A 21990-nucleotide genomic window follows, 5' to 3' on the forward strand; every position below is an offset into this window, starting at 1 on the left:
CTCTAACTTTTATTGACTTATTAAAGAACATTGTCTCAATTGCTAGAGAAAGTTCAGCTGGTGTAAGAGTGTTCACAAAGACAATAGATGCGACCTCTATCCTTGTTTCTCAGACCCGAAAGCACATTTATTGAAATTATTTTACAGCTCAGAGCATTTCGCCCTAGATAATATTAGTGCCCGGATTTTGAACTCAAGAGACTATTTCTCGACATGGGTACCCTTAGAGTGTGAGGAAAAACTGGTTAATTTTCATGGTTTTATATTTTCTTCATTTCCCTTTAATTTATAGCAGAACCTGACGGCCTGAACTGTGGAATATATACGTCTTTTGCGTTCGACCAACTGACCGACCTTTTTAATGTTGTTTTTGATGTTTTGTTGTTGTTTGTTTGTTTGTTTTTTGCTCGTAAACAACTCTGTGTTATTTCATTCCACAAACCGCCCGTCCTCCCCTTAATTTTCCTACGTTGAACTATTCGATCAGCAGGCACTAAGAGTCACCTTAGCATCCTCTCCTCTTTATTGCTGTGGTATCAATTCTTGCTTTGAGGCGAAGAAACAAACAAAAAAGGCAAAAAAGAGAAAGAGACATTCAAAAGATTGTACGCAGTTTCTTACCTCTCGATCTTTGTCTCCCTTTTTTTCGCTCGTGCGCCACTAAAGAATATCCCAAATATTATCACATCCTTTGTACACAGAGTTTACAGTAGCCTGTTAGGATTCGGGCTAAATTTCTCCGGAAGGGAATTTTGTGTGCGCGTACTAGTTAACAATTACAAGAAACGACGAGGGTCTTTTTTCAAATTGGTATTACGGACAACACATAATTTTCAGTTTATCTATGGAATCAAGAACATGTCCATTGACATAAAACGGATTATATAACATTAAGGTGGTTAATTCTTTGCAAATTACATTAATCTAGAAACGGATATTAAGCAACCACTAAAAATCGAACCAATGTTCCTGATAAGGAACAACTTTAGAGGCCTTACATGACGCTACACTTTGATAGGGTGCAAGAGAACCCGCCCGAGACGGTTGTCATTTGCAGTGCTCGATCAAAGAATCCCGGCTTTTCAACTTGCTGTTGTCGGCTCTGATTGAGTAGCAGCTGTTGTCTCAAGCTCTCAACTGTCTTCTCCATGCCTTCATTTGATTTCTGCATTTGTGCAAGTCGTTGGTGGAGGGTTTGGTGCTCTCGCATGAAATTTTGTCTTTGTTTTTCAACTTACATCGTTCTCCCCTTTGCCATGTTCTCCATCTGTTGTCGTTGGACCGCTGCTTCAGCTTCCATCTGTTCACGGAGTCTCTTTGTTTCCTCCTCCTGTTTTGACCGCAAAATAATCATCTATTTACCAAACAGGAAAAAGTTGAGGTCAGACAGCCATAGGAGAGTCACGAAGAAGAATATAATGGCATCTACCCTGGTTCCCCCTTTGTGCAAAAATCATCAAATGTCTTAGTCGCTCAGAATGAATTTCTTGCGAGAAAAATCAAAATAAGATCTATTCTTGCTGGTGTGAATCAATACATTTTAAGGGAATCGTAAGTGATAAGGTTTTTATGAGGTAATATCCACATAACATAGAAATTATGGTATGGTGAATTTATTTTGGCACATCACAAAATTACATTGGAATGAAACGAAGAGAGAATGAGCTGCGCAGTTTGTCAGATACTCACACCTGATCAAAATGTCTTTCTTCCTTATGGCGCTGGCGATTTTCTCGTTGTAAAATCTTCGTATTTTTCCTAGAAAAACAATGAAATTTCACACCAATATAGGCTTTGTCCAGCAGACGACAATATTCTACCGCATGTAAAATTAATAAAGTCATATTCTCTTCATTACAACTAAATAATCCAGCCATGCTTTCTGACCAAAAAAAGCACAAGAAAGGAATGCTATCAATCCATAAATTTTCCGTTCCTTTATTTTGATGTAGAACATCAAAAAAAATTCCCGTTTTGTTTCCCATTCCCCTATTTTCCATTTTCCTTCCCTATCCACAATTTGATATTCCTCATTTTAAATTTTAGCAGCACCTACTAAAAATAAATATGATAAGTACGTCAATTAAAGGTGTATCATCAGTACCACAAGTTTTATCTTCTTTTGCTCTCGATAGGCTTTGGCTGCAATTTTCCGACTCAAGTTCTCGTCGAAATCCTTTAATTGTTTCAGCACGCCCAAGTATTGCTGCGTTTCTGTCATAATTTCCTGAGATAAAAGTGGTACTTTTGCTTACAATCGTGGCATTGTCTGTTGGTTTTCTTTACAGTAACTACCAAAGGGTTATAAACTGTTGTATTCTCTTGTAACTACTTATTAATTACTAAGACCAAGAACCGCAATGTCTTTGTACTAAAGGAACTGCATTCAATTGATATCCATATATTTTTTGTCCGTGAAACTATAAGGAAAAATATGTAAGATACAGATGAGGAGGCTTTAAACTCATTCATTTTTCTAATTTCTGGGTTAACTTTTAATTCCAAGTAAAAGCACTTTTACCGGATGAAATTCGAAGAACACAACAGCATAAACTTGTTTAGATCCGGTGGCACGATCCTTATAATCCTGTTCAATGTTTTTGCATCCTGCTACAATGTCGTCGAAAATGACTTTCGCGCCTTCCTTTCCTTAAAGCTGAGCGAGGATTGGGTCCAAGTGTTGCTTTTTGAGTTACTTTAGGAGAGCGTTACAAGCCTTTCTAGTAAACTGATCCTTTTCAGCCTGCCACTTGACATAATCTCGATCAGCAATCGACTAAGAAATAAAAAGGGGGAAAAGATTTTTACATTAACTGTGAATAACAGTCTTCACTTTTCAGTAGGGAATGCCTACCCGTGCTGTTGTTAGTTTTTGTTTTGAGTGTGTTTTCAAACAATAACTGAACAGTTATTGGCCGTTCTTACAAGTAACGTTCAAAAAGATTGAACTTAATAAACATTTTCCCGACTACAAGCAACAAAGAATGCTAGCAAGCTTTATAACTATTATTTTTAGGCATTTAAGGTTGTATGTCCGGACAGCTACTCAATATTTGTCGCTTATTTTATTTCTGTAAGGTCCTTTAGATGCCGCCATGAAATGTACAAGCAATAGCCTCCATCTGGCGTGAAAATATGCACCAATAATGATCATCAAGAATTGTGTAACGACAGGCGTTGGCAAAAGTTGAAGAAAGTTTTGAGCCTCGAGGAAAAAGAACCAAGGATATTTTATTTGCCTCGGAGATCCTTTGCACAACTTGATTTCACTGCATTCGAATTCCGACCAGGTACTCTTGCCTTATTATCAATGAAATCATAAACAGTTTGTCCTGTTAGTATTCTGCAAAGTATCGAAAATTTCATTCATCCCTACAAAAATGTTGGGAGAACAATGGACGAATTTTTCAAAAGTTCGTCGGAATTGTTGTTTTCTTTTCCAGAGTACTGAATGTGGTATGTTCAAACAAAGTGTAAAACTGAAACTCGTCACCATCAGTTCGTTCAGGTACCTCTCGGTTGTAGCGGAGCATATTCCGATTGTTTCAACTTGTAACTGATCAATTGCTTGGCCAAGTACAGTTTCATGACATTAATGAATGTCTACGGAGTCACAAGGCAGTAGAATCGACAATGTAGTAAATGGTTTGAACCCGGGGGTAACATGTGAAGGTGTAGTCTGATCGTCCGGGTGAGTGTAGTCCTGAGAAGGACTGTTGTCTGTGGCAGTGACTGACGTTTCGACAACCTGTGCGGAAGTCATCATCAGAGTCAAGTGAGTGATTGTTGTCAGTAGAATCGACAATATTGAATGCATGGTGGCGTTGTAGACATGCATGGCTGCGTGCGTTGCTTCAGAACATTTATCAGCTATAAATGTGTCCCAGGCTAACTGGACATTAAGAATCACCCCGGGAGTGTTGATTGTCTTCACGTAAATTTCAAATAAAGGCAGCCAGACCTGGAAATAGGGTGGGTTTTCACGAGATAAAAAATTCTGTAGACAAAAGGTCTAAAAAGTGATCTAAAATTGAAGCCATGGCATAGGATTGGGAAGGATGATTCAAGAATTAGGCCGTGATTTAAGATTCCAGAGACTTAGTTTATCCCTCAAATATTGTCCTCAAAACTATTAATTTTTGAGAAATCTACAGAAATCTATGAAAAGTTACGTGTTGCTCCTTAACGGAGATGGAATTTGAAAGAAAATCCAATAATAAGCTTTACCTTGACCAGTCACCAGTTCTCCATCGTTAGATCGCTGAAGCTGTGCTTAGGAGTTAGAGTAGTTTTCAACAAGACCTGAACTTTTCTATCCCAAAGAAGAACTCGCTGTTGATCTGACTTCTGTTTCTATTGATGTTTTCCATGACCTCTTCATTTACAGATAGCGGAGGTAGTTTGAAGGCATAGAAGCCAGGGGAGAAACTCAAAATGCTTTCAGCGACTTGTTGGGTGTGGTGTGCCTGTCCCATTCCCTGATCCTTGAAAACCTTGTCGGATTAAAAGGTAGTTGTACATGTAATAAGGGCCCAGTCAATATCTTCTGGGGTGGGAAGGGAGGGTTTTGGAGGGAAGAAAGTTTTCAAAAAGAACAGAGTGGTTAGTTATGATCATCAGCAGCGTATAACGGAGGGACTGTAGAAACTGACTGCTTATTAACTGCCAATGAGGGGGGAGGGTCATTAGAATATTGCAGAGCCTTATAGGGGAAAAGGTAAAATTTATCCTGGCACAACCAAAATCCTCTGTCCCCCTCCCTCCAAGCAATAAACAATGAATGGTCCCTAATTGTTAGTGTTTTGACACGAAAACGTAACGAATCTGAAGGGACAAGCGAAAAGGTTGCCACACCTTTTTTTCTCCTGTATACGTACGAGGCTGTAATGTGCTTATTTCACGAGTCATTTTAGCATATCAACTCCAGCCACTCTCCTTTTAATTTTGATGATGGCGGCTTATTACCTGACGCCTATTTACACCTCGACAGAAAAACGGCAAGTAATTAGTGAGCGTGTAAAAGGGTCTCTTGTTACAACAATCAGATCACCCCTGATGAAGGCACTAGTGAGACAGGAGTGTCGAAACGTTGGGTCTATGAATTGTAATTCTAACCTCGCCCTAAATTCTAAGAAAACCAAGGCCATTATTTTCTCAACTCTACAGATAGCTTATGTACATTCTCTCGGAAATCTGGAGTTGGGATTAGAGATCTCTGATATATACTCCACTGGAAAGTATAAATGTTACAAAACTCCTAGAAGTACACATTGACTCGAATCTTAAATGGGAATCTCATATTAGTTCTATTCTTAAACCTTGTTATGCAACTCTGAGAACCTTTAGAAAAATAAGGAACTTTACTGATTTTAAACAACGGAAACATTTGGTAGAAACATTAATTCTGTCTATAATAAGCTACAGTGACATTGTTTTTATCCACTATCAAACTTTCTCTCAGCCAGACTACAATGGCTCCAGTTTGCTATCCCTAGTTTCGTCACTTGTAAGTGTGTAAACAGTATATCTACCATCTTGGATCTTGGCTTGCTACCTATCCTGGAGCTAAGAGACTACTCGCTACTAAACACTATTTTTAAAGCATTGTATTCTGATAACTGGCCCTCCCATTAAAATCTGCAAGTCGTTACAGCCGTTTAGGCACCTCTGTTCCAGTGTTCCTCCAAGGCTTTATGTTTCATTTATACAAAGCACCTTTCAACATTCAGCAGCAATGATTTTTTAATGAATTGCAAGCAAATATAAGGAATTGAAAAGATATTAAAGAATAATGCAGGCTCTGCAAGGCGTTCTTAAAGGTGCGCGCTCTATCTTCCTTGTAAAGACATAGAAACGACCAACCACCAACCCTTACATTCTACATATTCATATTCATGTATAGTTTTACTACAATTAGGGTTTTTTTCCATTTTTATTGTACATGTAATATAAATATTAGTCTCGTAGGCCTTCACAGATGAAGAGCCACACCTTTTTATGTGGATGTACTGTGAATAATCCGTTATTATTATGTCGCAGAGAAATCAACTGAATGCTACATTCTAATCAGGCAGCACAGGGCGAAAACCGTAGCCTGTGAGCCATGGAGTAAAAAATAAATGTACATTAACTAATCCTAAGAAGCTTTTCCGTTGTTTCTACGGTCCTCCTTCTAACAGGAACTCAAACTGCCACCTTGAAAGTCCGGGAAATATTCAGCGTGCCCGAGAGTTTTGCCCTCTGCATCTTTCGCAGTACGTCTGTGCTTCTGCCTCCCACCAGCCTGCGCCTCATGACATCCAGCTCCCGTGACCACCCCTCCGAGGGCATCCATAATGATGTTATATTGCTTGACCTCGTAGCCTGGGAACTGCTGCCTTAGTTCCCAGCGAAGGGGTCCGTACTTCAGTGTCTTCTCTTCATCCTTTCTTGTCCGATTATTGACCCACGGGCAGCTCATTTCCAGCGTCACAACGCTCTTGCACCTATGATTTACAATGCGTGCATCCACCCTATTGCATCTGATCTCTTGTTGATCAGCATATTTAGGGACATCCCAATAAGCTTTAACATTCTCTGACTCATACACGGGCTTCGGCTTGTCGGGAGAGTACCAGGGTGGTATCTCGTCTATATTTATCCTTATAATTATTATTATTATTATTATTATTATTATTTTGATTACATTCATTGAATCTTTAAACCAGAGTCGCATCAAACCATGTTAGATATATGCCCATTTACTACAATTTAACAACTCATAAAATAATAAGGGTGTTGTATCCAAACCGTTTATTCCATTTCCAACTCCATGACATCTCCTAAAAGTTAAGCAATAAACCTTACATCCAAAGAAAAGAACCATTTACTCGAACATTCGGGAATTATGTTGATAGGACAAAGTCTAACAGTCCAGTCCGGGAAAACAATATATTGACTAATTTTCTGCAGCTGTAACAAAGGGTTTTACATTGTTTTCAGTTTGGAAAAGATATTATTTTTAGGAATTGTCTGATTTATTCTTTCGTCAACTCTGTCCAACGTTTCAAAATCAGTTGCCTTATCCTTGTAAGGAAGTACTTCTTAATGTCTCTAGAGTCGGGTGGAATGGATCGTCTGAGTAATATCCCTAAGAAGCCGGATAAAGAATGGGAAAGTCTTGTGGAAGAATTCTGTGTCCTTGTGCTCACGCTGAGCGAAGTCTTATTTACGGGTGAATAAAGGCTGATAGTTTCGAAAGAAACTGTTTTGGGTTGCGTCGGTGGGGGTAACGAAATAATTTGGATATATCAACAAAGTTGAAATGGTAAATTGGCCGCCGTAACGATTACAAAAGCTGACGTTTCAAGCGTTAACCCTTCGTCGGAGCGAAGGGGACAACTTCATGATAAAACTGCGAAATGTTAAGAAATTTTTATTTCTCGTTTCATCTGTCGCCCACGATAGCTTTTATTTTTATTCTACGTTTGGCTTAGTATCCTTTTTGGGCCTAAAATCTTTATATCAAGGGGTTCCTGTTTCACTGTTGCGTGTTAGAGAAGGTAGACAAGGGTTTATGTTATCGGGAAATTTCAACTACCACGCTGTGTTCGAGAAATAAGTTCGAGAAATAAGCCTCCATCAAGTTCTCATTGGAAGGTTTGTGGACAAAAATCGGATTCTTCGTGTCGACGTTTCAGAGTGCATGCTTCACGAATAGGCTTTAGTATCTAATTAGTGTGAGGAAACCGTGCGCGCTTTAAAATGGTTTAAATAATGTGTCTGGATTTCAATAATACAAGCACTCAAGTACACGCAGATAAACTAGTGCCCAGTTTATGAGCTCCCTTCCCACTCCACTTATTTCCCAAACCCTAAAATCTATGTACTTGTTAAGGATACTCCAATGGCGCTGCGCGTTTGTGACGTCGCAAAATTTTTACCCCCCAGAACGATTAGGAAAAACAAACAAGCTTCTCGAGTAAAGGAATATGGGCGATGATGCACCCATCTGTAGTTTAAACGTCTCTCAAGCTCGTATGTTAAATCAAAACGACGGTGTTCCTTAGTTCAAAAGTTCGAGCAAGACCCATAGAACTATACAAGCACACAATTGAAGCGTTGGTTAAAGTGTAGAGGCTTGAAATTAAGCGAAAAACGACCAGACCTCATCGCACGTGTTCGTGACTGCCTCACTCGGGAAAACATTATGTACTTGATTCAAGTATAGATGACGGGAAATGGCTTCAGGCGAAGATACTAAAGAAAAGTAAAGTCGATCGCGTGAAACTTAAGGATCTAACAGTTTAATGTAAAAAGGGGGTTGACAGGTCGCCTACACGACTGCCCAGCGCGTGATTAGAATAGCCTATTCAAAGTTTGGCTCTCACGAGTATATCTTCGAGCGATCGCCCTATTTTGTAAAATACGAGTAGCGGATTTTTGTATAGTTCGCTCAGTACTGGTTGTGTTTCTATTAAATGCCAGTGTCTCATGAGAATTTGCTTTAGGTTTGGCACTGATGGTTGGTATTGTGTAATAAAAGGCAAGATTCGTTAGTTCGTCTTCGGTTCCTGTTGAACAGCTAGTTTCCTGTTTTTGAAATTCACCTCTGAGAGAGGGCCTCTGGGTAGCCTCTCTTTCGCAAATACGCTTTGAAATTTGAAATTTTCTCCTCGAATATTGTTTGAGAGGAGTTTGTTCTGAGAAGTCTAAGGGCCTCTCCTTTTATTAAGCCTTTCTTAACTCCTTGTTGGTGACAGGAACTATAATGTGTATACTGAAATGTCTCAGTTTGTTTAAAATGAGTACGCACATCAAGGATTGCGTCCTTTTCGAATCGTTCGCCTTTGTAGATGTAGGTGTCCAGGAATGTTGTTTCCTTATCGGAAATTTCAGCCATAAATTTTAATGTTGGATGATGATTGTTTGCTTTTTCAATGAAACGTTCTATTGTTGCTTTGTTTGTACTCCATAGCGAGATGTCGTGTATATAACGTTTCCAAACAAGCGGTTTGAAAGGGTTTTTGTCAAGGATTTCAGTGTACAGCGCAAATATAAGCATTGTAGTTAATACTATCAACTGAGAAATTCTTTCTTGAACATGGATTTACCCGGCGTTCACAAAGTTCCAAGTCATGCTTCGGCTTTCCGACCGTTTTTAAGCATTTCTTTAAGCGAATCTGGCAATCTCTCTGGATATCTTGAGTCAATTTTACATGTACCCCAACAGCAATGTTTCGTTGCAACCATTTTAGAAATTAGAGCGCTTTTTGACCGAAAATATTCTTGCTTCTGACACGTTTCGCATACAACTCCTTGTAAAGACTCCGAGTGTCTGTCCTAAACCAGCGTGGGGTTTTAAGATGACATAGCTATTTTTAGACCTGACGCGCAGCGCCATTCATTGAGAGCATGTCTATTGGGAACCCCTGCTGAGTTGTAGATCAACACAGAAGCCAACAAAACAGTGAAAGTAAATATCTGATTGTCATCCAAACCTCCTCCCTTCACTGCATCAGTTCCCTCTGAGTCTAACAAGATCACAGTACATTCCCTGCCAGTGGAATCCTGAAAACCGAAGTAGAAAGTTGCAAGTTGTTGGAGCTATGGGCTGTGCAACGTAAAAAGAGACATCATCATCTCTTAGGCGAGTCAAAGATAGTCGAAATATGTTTAGACTGAAACATTGTTGATGGTAAGGTTGTTAAAATTACAACCGTATGTGTTTGTTTACTTTGCTTTCCATGTCTCTGTGATATCGCTGAGCATGAACAACTTTTTGATGTGTTATTCTTATTGCCATCACCGGAATAAAAGATCTGCCCATCTATATCGCTGCTTTCTCTTCTTTCCTGTGACCTGTGGACCTTCGTTTTAGCTTCAAGGAATACGGAATTTAAGAAATCCTCCTAATCTCAAAACGAAGCAAACTGGAAACTACTGTGGCATGAATTAAGACGAGGATAGGTTAGGAGGAGTCAGTTAAGCGAAGCTCAGGCGTGCAGTATTTAATTCAATTCGTGTGCTTGTTTGTAAACCTTCAACTTTTTTTTAATCGTCTAGAATCGTTGCTGTTTGTTGTTTGTAAATGAGAACATTTCCCTTGTTGCAAAATAAAGTTTTTGGTCACTTGAAGCTATTTGCATAAAAGAAAAATGATTGTTCTCTTTTACTGCTCCCTACATGGACAAATATCTTTGAATGCGTCAAATATTTATTTTGTGTATCAAAATGTAAGTTGAGTGAAACAAAGAATTAATGAATCAGGTGTTTTTTCGCCACATCGAAGAAAATATGATATACGTTAGGGAAAATAAGTTGCTTTAGGTATTTATCTTGCGATTGATTCATATTTTTTCTTGTAGTAGGCAATTGTATATTTGGGGGGAGGATGGATCAAGCTACTTCTTACAAAAGCTGAGCTGAAAAAAAGAGGAATAAGGTTCAAAAAAGAGCCAGATGGCAACTGATTTGGCTAGGTAATGAGCGGAGTAACAATTTAGAATAACTTGGCTGTTTTTAAGTCGTGTGTTGTATCAGCGAGGTACCAAAGATTCAATCTGAAATCTACTTGACAAGCAAATCAGAATACAGCGCATACAATACTCTCCTTTAAGATCGTCAATGTAAAGTAATTTGGCCAAGTTTTGAGGCAAACAAGCAAAAAAGGCAAAAAAGAAGAGAGGGAGGGAAAGTCTAGTATTGTCTCTCTTCTCGCCCTAGGCCTCTGCACGTTTATCTCTTGGCTTGTGCCACTAAAGCAAGCGTGATCTCTCAAGCATTCATCACATTTTTCGTACAAAAAGCCTACAATGGCTTGTTAGTTTTCGGGCTCAATTCCTCTGAAGGGGAATTTATTTGTGCTTGCTGGTAAATAATCAGAAGACACGAGTAGTTTCTTTTTCAAATTATTTTATTTTAGATCACATTCAAGTTGTTTTGCAGTCCAATTGCTATCATGGAAAACACACAATTTTCAGCTCATCTATGAAATCAAGAATATGTCCAGCGATATTAAACGGGTTGTATAACTTTAAGGTAGTTAAGTCGTCGCCAGTCACAGTAGAGGCCTTACATGACGCTACACTTTGATAGGGTGCTAGCGACCCCACCCAAGACTGATATCATTTGCAGCGCTCGATCAAAGAATCCCGGCTTTTCAATTTGCTGTCGTCGGCTCTGATTGAGTAGCAGGTGTTGTCTCAAGCTCTCCACTGTCTTCTCCATGCCTTCATTAGATTTCTGCATTTGTGCAAGTCGTTGGTTAAGTGTTTGGTGTTCTTGCATGAAATTTCGTCTTTGTTTTTCAGCTTGCATCATTCTCGCGTTTACCATGTTCTCCATCTGTTGTCTTTGGACCGCTGCTTCAGCTTCCATCTGTTCACGGAGTCTCTTTGTTTCCTCTTCCTGTTTTGACTTCAGTATTTTCATCTATTTACCAAACAGGAAAAAGTTGAGGTCAGACAGCCATAAGAGAGTCATGGTAGAGAATATAATGGCATCTACCGTGGTTCCCCCTTTGTGCAAAAAACATTAAATGTCTCAGTCGCTCAGAATGAATTTCTGGGGAGAAAAACTGAAATAAGATCTATTCTTGCTGGTGTGAATCAACTAAAGATACATTTAAAGGTAATTGTAAATGACAAGGTTTTTATGAGTTAATATTCTTATAACATAGAAATTATGGAACGATGAATTTAATTTGGCTCATCACAAAATGAAGAGAGAAGGAGCTGGCAGAGACGAAGGCCCCAGCACCAGGACTCATTCAGACAAGATGCCACCTCGGGTACCTCGAGTGATCATCTTCTCTGCTACCAAAATGGAAGTTGCTCAAATAACCTGGAGTGAGTTTTGCTCACGCTTTTACCAAAGGCTTTGTTTTCTCCGTGTTTCCTTGGAATTCGCTATAATTGATAGCCATGAAATTCGTGTGTTTCTATTCCTTGGAACAAAGGTGTGACTATTCAGCGCTTCAATCGGAGTCAGCATTACTCACCAATAGAATTCAATGGTCCTCTTCGTTCACTTTTAGTGATCTGGAAAACTGGAGATCGTCAAATGGTGGATTTGACGATGGTAGATTATTTATGATGTGGGATTAATGTCAGTGTCTCAGGAACTGCGCACCCACCCCTCTCTTAACAGACATTAGTCCTAACTCGTTATTATTTGACTGTCGTTGGTCAAGGGAGGGGTAGGTGTGCAGTTTATCAGATACTGACACTGGTTCAAAATGTCTTACTTCCTTCTGGCGCTGGCGATTTTCTTGTTGCAAACGCTCGTATTCTTCCTAGAAAAATGGATGAAAATTCAAATCAACATAAGCTTTGTCCAGCAGATGATAATATTCTATTGCATGTAAAAATAATGAATCTTATTATCCAACTACACTTCTTTGAGTACAAATAACGCCATAGACCAGTAAAAATATCACGCGCTATTTGTACTCTAGAGTACCGGTTAAACAGGTTTTCTCGCATCGCGCAAGCGAAGAATTGGATTGTAGTTACGAAATAAAAAAAAAATTGGCGGACAATTTGAATCATATTTCCGACGACGAAGAGTCGGAATGGCTCGCAAATATAGATCTAAGTTTATTACATGAATCGAACGAAGAAAAACAACTAGACGACCAGGAAATTTATTTATTTATTGAACAAAATAGAAACAGCAACACGACAACACGCCAATTCCGTTTCGCTTCGCATACTTCTGTCACGTACTCCCCGAAATAAATATCCGCGAAATTCGCCCGCACTGAAATAACAGTTTGGCCTGTTGGATAATAAGTAACTTAGTAGACGTTCTGTTGTGTAGTATCGCTGAGTATTTTTACTCGTCATTTGTATTTTGACTCGCCCTACGGGCTCGTCAAAATACGGCACAACTCGTAAACATACTCAGCGATACTACACAACAAAACGTCTAATAAGGTATATATATTTCATGCTTTTTGTCAAAAAACACAAAGAAAGGATGAATTGCGGTCAGCTTATGTTCTCTTAAATCTCAGTTGATTGAAGTTTTTGAGAAATGGAATGCTATTATTCCATATATTTTCGGTTTTTTTTTATTTTGATGTAGAACATTAAAAAAAATTCCCATTTAGTTTCCCATTCCTTTTTTTCCCTACTCCCAATTTGCCATTCCTCATTTTCAATTTCGCTAACATCCGCTAAAAGTAAATATGATCAGCACGTCGATTAAAGGTGTATCATCAGTACCTCAAGTTTTATCTTCTCTTGCTGTTGATAAGCTTTAGCTGCAATTTCTCGACTCAAATTCTCTTCGAAATCCTTTAATTGTTTCAGCACGCCTAAGTATTGCAGCATTTCTGTCATAAGTTCCTGGGATAAAAGTACAACTTTCACTTACAATCGTTGCTTTGTCTGTTAGTTTTCTTTATAGTAACTATCAGCTGTTATAGTCTCTTGAAACTACATAATGACTACTACGAGAATCGCAATGTACTTGTACTAAAGGAACTGCATTCAATGGATATCCATATCTTTTTTTGTTCGTGAAATTATTTAATGTCAAAAATTATGTTAGATACAGATGAGGAGGCTTCAAACTTATTCATTTTTCTCATTCCTGGTCTAACTTTTAATTTCAAATAAAAAGCATTTTTACCGGATGGAATTCGAAGAACACAGCGGAGCAAATTTGTTTAGCTCCGGTGGCACGATCCTTATAATCCTGTTCAATCTTTTTGTATCCTGCTACGATGTCGTCGCACATGACTTTGGCGCCTTCCTTCCCGTGAAGCTGAGCGAGGATTGGGTCCAAGTGTTGTTTTTTGAGTTGCTTTAGGAGAGCGTTGCAAGCCTCTCGAGTGAACTGATCATTTTCAGTCTGCCACCTGAAATAATCTCGTTCAGCAAGCGACTGAGAAATAAAAAGAAGAAAAGACCTTTCACATCTATTATACTTTCCCCTGCTGTTGTTGGTTTTTGTTTTACGTGTGTTTCCAAACAATAACTGAACCGTTATTGACTGTCCTTACAAGTAACTTAATCAAAAACATTGAACTTAATGACAATTTTCCCGGCTTAGGGCCGCAAAGAATGCTAGAAAGCATAGTTACTGTTTTTCTTTTAAGTATTCAAGACTGTCGGAGATGCCTTCGCACAACTTGGTTTCACCGCGTTCGAATTCCGACCAGGTACTCTTCCGTTTTTAAATATTTCATCATGATCCAAAACCTCTAGCCTTATTATTAGTTTAATCTTAAAAAGTTTGTCCCGTTACAATTATCGAAAATTTCACTCATCCGTACAAAAAGGTTGGGACTGGGGAGAGCAATGGACGAATTTTTCAAAAGGTCGTAGGAATTTTTTTTTTTTTTTTTTAGAGTACTGAATGAGGTATATTTACGCAATATGTAAGAACTCCTTACCATCAGTTCGTTCAGGTACTTCTCACTTGTAACAGAGGATATTCCGATTGTTTCAAATTCTAACTGACCGATTGCTTGGTCAAGTGCAGTTTCATGATATTTACGAATGTCTTCGGAGTCACAAGGCAGCTGATTAGACAGTTTTGATTGCATGATGGCGTTATAGACATGCATGGCTGCGTGCGTTGCTTCAGAACATTTATCAGTTACAAATGTGTCCCAGGCTGACTGGACATTAGGAATCATTCCGGGAGTGTTGATGGCCTTCACATAAAGTTCAACCAAAGCAGCCAGACCTGGAAATAGAGTGGTTATCGAGGGATGGAAAATTGTCGGTGTACTGTAGACAAAAGGTTTAAAAAGTAATCTAAAAATGAAAACATAACTTAGGATTGGGAACGATAATTCAAGAAGTAGGCCGTAACCTGAGATTCCAGAGATTTTGTTTATCCCTCTAATATTTTCTTTAAAACTGTTAATTTTTGAAAAATACACATAAATCTATGAGAAGTTACGTGTTGCTCTCTAACAGGAGATGGAAGTTGACAGAAGATCCAATGATAAGCTTTACCTTGACCAGTCGCCAGTTCTCCATCGTTAAAGCTGCGCTTAGGAGTTAAAGTACTCTTCAGCAAGACCTGCAACTTTTTTTTCTCAGAGAAGAACTCACTGTTGATCTGACTTCTGTTTCTGTTGATGTTTTTCATGGCCTCTTCATCTACAGATGGTGGAGATAGTTTGAAGGCTTTGAAGCCAGGGCAGAAACGCAAAATGCTTTCAGCGACTTGTTCGGTGTGGTCTGCCTGTTCCATTCCTTGATCCTTGAAAACCTTGTTGGATTTAAAAGCAGTTGTAACAAGGAACCAGTCAATATCTCCTGGGGTGGGAGGGAAGGATTTTTGAGGGAAGACAGTTTTAAGGGAGGAACAGAGTGGGGAATCATGTTTATCATCAGTGTATAAAAGAGGGACTCTAGAAAATCTAAATTTTAGTTCGACACAACCAAAATCCTTTGCCCCCCTCCCCACCTCCCCTCCCCACCTCCCCTCCCCACCTCCCCTCCCCAAGGGATAAACAAGGACCGGTCCCTCATTGTCTGGTATTGTGTCACGGAAACTTTGCGAATCTAAGGGGACAAGGAAAAAGGCTACCACGCCTTTTTTTATTTCTCCTGTATGTGTGCAGAGTTGAAATGTGCTTGCTGCTCGAAAAATTTCTAACTGTTTACGAACCAATTTTATATGCGCCTCGCCGGGGATGGAGCAGTGTGATCAAGGTGACCCACTCAATCAGTCTCGTTCGTTTATTGGACACGACTGCCGTTCGAGCGTTGTCAAAATGTAAATAAACTTAGCAGACTTATTAATTACCATGGAGGATAAAGAAAGCTTTCGTCTCTTGTTTTGGTTGAGTCAAGAATATATTTGAGTTTAGACGACTTGTAATTAGATATATACATAGTTACAACAATCAAAAAGCTCATAAAATAATGAGAGTAGTTTATCCAAAGGGCCTTTTCCATTCCGAAACCATCACACCTCCAAAAAGTTAAAAAATGACCCTTACATCCAAGAAACAAAGCCATTTACTCGAAGACTCGGGTATATCATTGATATAACAAACTTTAATCATTAAAAAAAAGTACTCCATTGTTTTCAGTTTGTAGTAGAAGATATTTTTGGGAAGCGTTTGAATAATCCTTTTGTCATTTCTGTCCAATGTTTCAAAATGAGTTGCCTTACCCTTGAAAGGAAGTACTCCTTAATGTCTCTGCGGTGGGGTGGAATGGACTGAGTAACATCCCTGAGCAGCCAGATGAAGAATGGAAAAGTCTTGTGGAAGAATTCTGTGTCGTCTTGAGGACCACTGGCACTCACACTGCCGTCGTCGGAGCGAAGTCTTATTCGTTGGGACAACTTCATGATAAAACTGCGAAATGTTAAGAAATTTTCTCGTTTCATCTATCGCGCACGGTAGCTTTCTTTTTCTTCTTTGTTCAGCTTAGTATCTTTTTTGGGCAAAAAATCCTTTAAGGTTCTTGTTTCACTTTTGCTTATTAAAGAAGCTATACAAGGATTTGTTTTAACAGGAAAATTTTGCCGGTGTAAGCTCGGCTACCATTCTGTGCTCGAGAAATAAGGCGGACTCCTTCCCATTAAGCGCTCAGTAGAAGGTTTGTGTTCAAAACTGGGATCGTTCTTGTCGAGGTTGTGGAGTGCATATATCGGAGCTAGTTTTCACGAATAGGCTTCAACATGTAACTAAAAGAAATTTTGAAAACGCCCCACGTTCACTAAAGATGTTTAAATATCGCCCCTGGGTTTCACCAAACTCCGGAGTACACGTAGACGTATTCCCAGCTCATGAGCTCCCTGCACCCCACCCCACCCCGCTTATTTCCCCATCCTTAGATGTACTTGTTAAAGGATACTCCAATCCATGGAGATCATGTCTGAGTGGGAACCCCTGCTGAGTTTTAGATCAACACAGAGGCCAGCAAAACAGTGAGAGTAAATATCTGATTGTCATCCACACCTCCTCTCATCACTGCATCAATTCCCTCAGAGACTAACAAGATCACGATACATTCTTTGCCAGTAGAGTCCTGGAGACCCAAATAGAAAGTTTCAAATTGTGTGAGCTTTGGTGTGTGTAACGTGAATATGGAGATTATCATTGTTTTAGTCAAGCCAAAAATAGTCAAAATATATTTAAATTGAATATAGAATCCTTGTAACTGGTGTCGAAGGCAGTAATTACTCGCTACTATTAGAATGACTTTTAAAGCAGGGCAGCTTGATTGTGGTCAGAAGCGGAGAAAACGCTGATTTCAAAACTTTCGTAGCGTGCACGACGTTGAGATTGCTGCATTGTCTCTATAAGACAAGCCATGCGAAATTTTATGGAAGAAATGTTTGTTACATTAATGCTTCTTTCATTTAGTTTCCTCTTATGGCGCTTAATTCTTGGATACACTAGCGGGGAAAAATATACCTCACTGTCCCCGCCCCAGCTTTTTTACAGGGAACTTTCAATTCTTTATTCGACATTAATAAGTCATAAATTCAGACATTCACAAACACTCTATTGCCACAGAAACCTAGCATACTCACCAAAACATTTGTCGTGGATCCCTAATTCTGAATGCTTTCAAAACCTGCTATGCTTTTACCAATTGGGATTTAGTAATCGTGTCAATAAATGAGCAAAAGACAGTCGCAGCTGTCAGAGAACATCGAGCGGTTGAGGTTACTTGCCAGTAACGAAACTGCGACCTACGGATGAACTTTTTCAGTTACCGGATTAAAGCGTACTCACCCGCATTTTTCGTGGTACTATCCACATGCAGATTCCAACGGTTTCCGGATCAAAATGACGCCCGAGAGGGAACACCTCAGGTTGATCAAAAGTTTCAATCAGAATATCGACTTTCCTTTCCTGTATGGACCTGCAATCGATACAAGCGGAACCTACTCGCAGGAGATGAAATAAGACATATTTTAGTTAACAATGAACTCTAGTAATTATGAATTATTCCTTGAAATTTCGACTTAACAGTCACACCAACTCATTATATCGGCATACATAGGAATTTACCAGCAGGAATCACAGGTAGCCCAGGGCCAAATTCGATACACGACTATTACTGTACTGAGGCTAAGAACCATTAGAAATGTAAGATTTCTGTTGGTAAATTGGTTCATTTAAAAGCAGAATATTTCAGGAGGTGAATAAAGAAATGCATGTACCGTTCCTCTCTTCAGTCGTCTTTTTACCAAATTTTTTGGTTGGTTATTAATTCCCTCATTTAGAATATACGTAAAGGAAAAAAAAAGAGAATAAAAACGGCTTAAATGGCCATAACAAGGTCAGAAAAAAAAAAGGACACGCATATGCGCACGCGAACTAAGCAAGATAAGTTGCTGTCGAAACTTAATCTCCCAGTGCAATTTCATGCGAGTCCTGTTGTGTTATGAGATTGCAGGTTGGCAAGTGGCCATTACAAGGCCGGAAAGAAAGACACACCCACATGGATGCGCGTAAGAACGAGGCAAGATAAATTGTTGTTGAAACTTAGCCATTCTCTAATCGTAAAGAAACTCGACGCCAATGGCATGGGACAAAATTCTCTCAACCTTCTTAGATCATACTTTCACAATAGGCTCAATAGAGTGAAAATAAAAGGAGTGACAAGTGACTGGAAAAGGATGGTGCTTGGCTGCCCGCAAGGCTCGTCCTTTGGCCCCCTTCTGTGGAATTTGTTCCAAAATGATATGTCATTTCATATAAATAATGCTAATTTGAGCATGTATGCCGACGACCATCTGATGTATGTCACGGGGAAGAAGCATGACGTTGTCGCGCTAAGTATCAAGATACATGGAGAGAAAGCTCTATCCTGGTACAAGAACAACTATCTCTCAACCAACCCAGAAAAGTTCCAGCTATTAACGATCAACCCGAGAAATGTTGACAAAGACAACGATAATCAAAATTTTTCTGTTGATTGTCATACCATTAAGAGAATGGGGAAAATACGGCTTTTAGGAGTTCAAATAGATGAAAAATTGAGTTTTACTAGTCATATCAGTGATCTATGCTCTAAGGCCAGTCAAAAAGTAGGGGTCCTAGTGCGGCTACGCAACTTGATATCCTGTAATGCTAAACTATTACTTTACAGGTCTCAATTCTGCCCCATCTAACCTACTGTCATTTAGTATGGCACTTTTGTAATGCATCGGATCGGAGAAAGCTTGAGCGGATTCAGGAGCGAGCACTTAGGGCGGTGTACAAAACTAGATCAGCGTCTTATCAAGAACTGCTAAGTCGCGCCAAACTACCGACGTTGAACAATCGGCGCCTACATGACATTGCCACTTTGATGTTTAAAGTCAAGCACAGTCTCGTACCTGAGAATATTTCTGACTTATTTAATATAAAGAACACTCAATATAATTAACGGAACACTGACTTTGAACTGCCAAGATTCGAAACTGTAAGATTTGGTAGGAATTCTATTAAATATATGGGACCTCTCATCTGGTCGAAGTTACCAAGACACCTAAGAACGATAGAAACTCTAAATTCGTTCAAGAAGAACATAAGAAAAGTCGACCTTTCAACTCTCGTTGAAATTTAAAACTTTACTAAATACCTTTATAATCTTTTTAATTATCTACTGTAAATAACTATCATCTACATATGTAAATGTAAGTGACTTTTAAATTTTTTAGTGTCCCCCATTAGCTTATAGCTAAAAACATAGACACTTAAATAAAGTTTTTCATTCATTCATTCACTTAATGCAATCTCATACGAGTCCTGTTGTGTTACGAGATTGCGGGTTGCATGTATTCGCATATCGACCGTGGGATAAGCTGTGCTTTGGTGAGTAAGATGAGCTTCATTGTAAGTATAGGGCTTTCCCCTTTAAGGCTGCACGACTGCAAGGTCCCACAAGTGCAAATCATTTGTAGCCGTAGCGCGTCGTGGCGGCAACTTTTGAAGTGTTTGTAGAAATTTTTTCTAGGATATTGAGTATCTGACTGCCAGAGCGGCCAGCTGAGGTTTTTATGAAAAGTAATTGATTGATTTCTTGTAAGATACAACTGAATTGTGAATGAATAATGAGAAATATTCTTCCTTCTTTGGAGCTCTTCTCCCATTTACGTTGGAAGCGTTTATAAAAAGAAACAAACAAACTTTTATACTAAATCGCACACGCCTTCTTGTTGTCTTATCTTATTATCAAAGGGATACAGTATTTTCTTTATTGCTTCCGTTGAACTTTAACCGGACCTATGTTCAGACAAAAGGGTGTATCGCCTGATTCCCGTTCTCTTGCTTTCAGTTCGCCCAACTTGATGTGTTTTATCCGATGTGATGTAGACGTTAGCGCATGTTTTGTGGAATAACTGATTGGTATTCTGAGATACCGCAACAGGTGACGGAGATGAACTCTATCTCTGGTCTGAAATGGAAAATGTTGTTCAAAATTGCACTAGTTTTCTAACTGAAGAGCTTAGAAGTAATTTTATGTCTTGCCGTGCCTAGGTACTGTACATGTAATTTGTCACGCAATGTTCAACATGTACTCAGAGAGTCACGGAAAGCTAAAACATCAGTATTTCACTGTATATTTCTCTTTCTTTTTATGACTTAAAGGGTCATCTGTGGAATTTATAGCAAAACAATTACTACCACAAGTAACAATTAGACATATTTTTAGAACATTAACACTTCCGGCTTGCGGTAAAGATTATCTTATCACGTGACTGACTTGCTTGAGTGGGAGCTAGGCAGTTTCCTTGTGAAATCAACAGTCCGGTGGAGTGAAGTTTCAGCTAAAGAATCTTGTGTTTCCTTCTTTCATCTCGGCTCTGAACTTGTAAAACAGCTCTTTATGTAAAGTACATCTCACCAAGTCGAAGTTGTACAGCAGCTGTGGCTCCGTTTCTTTAAACACGAGCATTTGCAGTCGTCGAGTAGAAAGGAAACGGAAGTAAGGTTGTTGTCTGCTAACCTAAGCGAGCATGCATTTATTAGATTGTTTTACTGGATGTCCAAGGTTTCATACTCATGTATGTGCGAGTAATATGGCACAGTTTTATGGCTGCTTAGGTGAGTTTTGGAGATTGGCATTTACAACAGCTGTATAATAAATATGCTCATTTTAGATTAGCAATCTTTGCATTGCTTTGTCATGAATGTGAAAGTTGCCTAAAGGGAACTGCACCTATGAATTATTTGTTTTCACAGTATCTCATTGTTGTTTGGTTGTCTATTTGTTTTATTTCAATTACTTGAGACTATTTCTTGAAAAATAGATGACTTTCGATTTCATCGGTATAACTGCGTGCATTCAAGACATCAATTTAAATAAATGTATTGGATATGGTTATCAACAACAGTTTGCAAATCTTAAAACTTACCACATTGAAAAACATCTCGGCCTGGAGAATTAGACTTTATTCCAGTGAACTGAAGGGCTAAAGCCAAGATAATTCTGGAATATTGTGAATGCTTTCAGAGGATTTTTTAATGTGAAATGCATTTGCGATCATGACTTTGCCCAGCTTCCTATATCCCAGCGGTTTACGAATAAATCGTCTTTTTCTTCAAGTTAATTTTGATATTGTTGGCAATTAATTAAGAGTGCTATATTCTAATTTTTACCTTTTACTGCTGTAGTTGCTTTTTAAAGTATAGTTGCTCTGACACTGTAGAGCACTCGGTTGAATCTTAAAATGGTCATTGAGTCTTCTACATATTGTAGCTCCAGTTTACTCTTTAACTCTGAGCTGAGGAATGGCTTCACTTCAAACAGGTTTGCTTTGCCCAATATTTGTTAAAATTTCTCCTCTTCACTTTGCTCTACATCAAATGGAAGAGAGCATTAATTTTTAATGATTATTGAATCATTTAATGTCTGTCACCCTCTAACGGCTGTGACATGTTTGTTCTATTTTAACTTACCCCTGGGATGAATTTTAAATTTTACTTGTGGACTTGAGACTATGGTAAAGAACAGTGTCCTTTCCAATCCCTACAAGCTTCTTGTTACTAATCTGAGCTACTTTGAAATGCTCACCTAGTTCTGTTTTTAT

The 21990-nt window shown here is 38.9% G+C and overlaps 1 protein-coding gene and 1 pseudogene across 2 annotated transcripts; both read right to left on the bottom strand.

The window, feature by feature from the left end:
• Nucleotides 1-994: 994 nt before the first annotated feature.
• LOC148735911 (guanylate-binding protein 7-like) lies at nt 995-9784 on the bottom strand (annotated as a pseudogene).
• Nucleotides 9785-10876: 1092 nt separating this feature from the next.
• On the bottom strand, nt 10877-16954 carry LOC148735912 (guanylate-binding protein 7-like). Of its 2 annotated transcripts, XM_088753255.1 has the most exons (8): nt 16815-16954; nt 16126-16312; nt 14955-15213; nt 14384-14679; nt 13618-13872; nt 13209-13331; nt 12227-12274; nt 10877-11412 (listed from the first exon to the last, which is right to left on the bottom strand). In XM_088753255.1, the coding sequence occupies exons 2-8, from the start codon at nt 16303-16305 to the stop codon at nt 11053-11055; spliced, it is 1521 nt and encodes a 506-aa protein (XP_088609381.1). In that variant the 5' UTR covers nt 16306-16312; nt 16815-16954; the 3' UTR covers nt 10877-11052. The 2 variants fall into 2 exon arrangements, with proteins under 2 accessions (XP_088609381.1, XP_088609380.1); XM_088753254.1 differs by lacking the exon at nt 16815-16954 and having other exon boundaries at nt 16126-16504.
• Nucleotides 16955-21990: the final 5036 nt, after the last annotated feature.

The sequence above is a fragment of the Stylophora pistillata genome, chromosome 3 (genome assembly GCF_964205215.1).
Source record: "Stylophora pistillata chromosome 3, jaStyPist1.2, whole genome shotgun sequence".
Lineage (NCBI taxonomy): Eukaryota > Metazoa > Cnidaria > Anthozoa > Scleractinia > Pocilloporidae > Stylophora > Stylophora pistillata.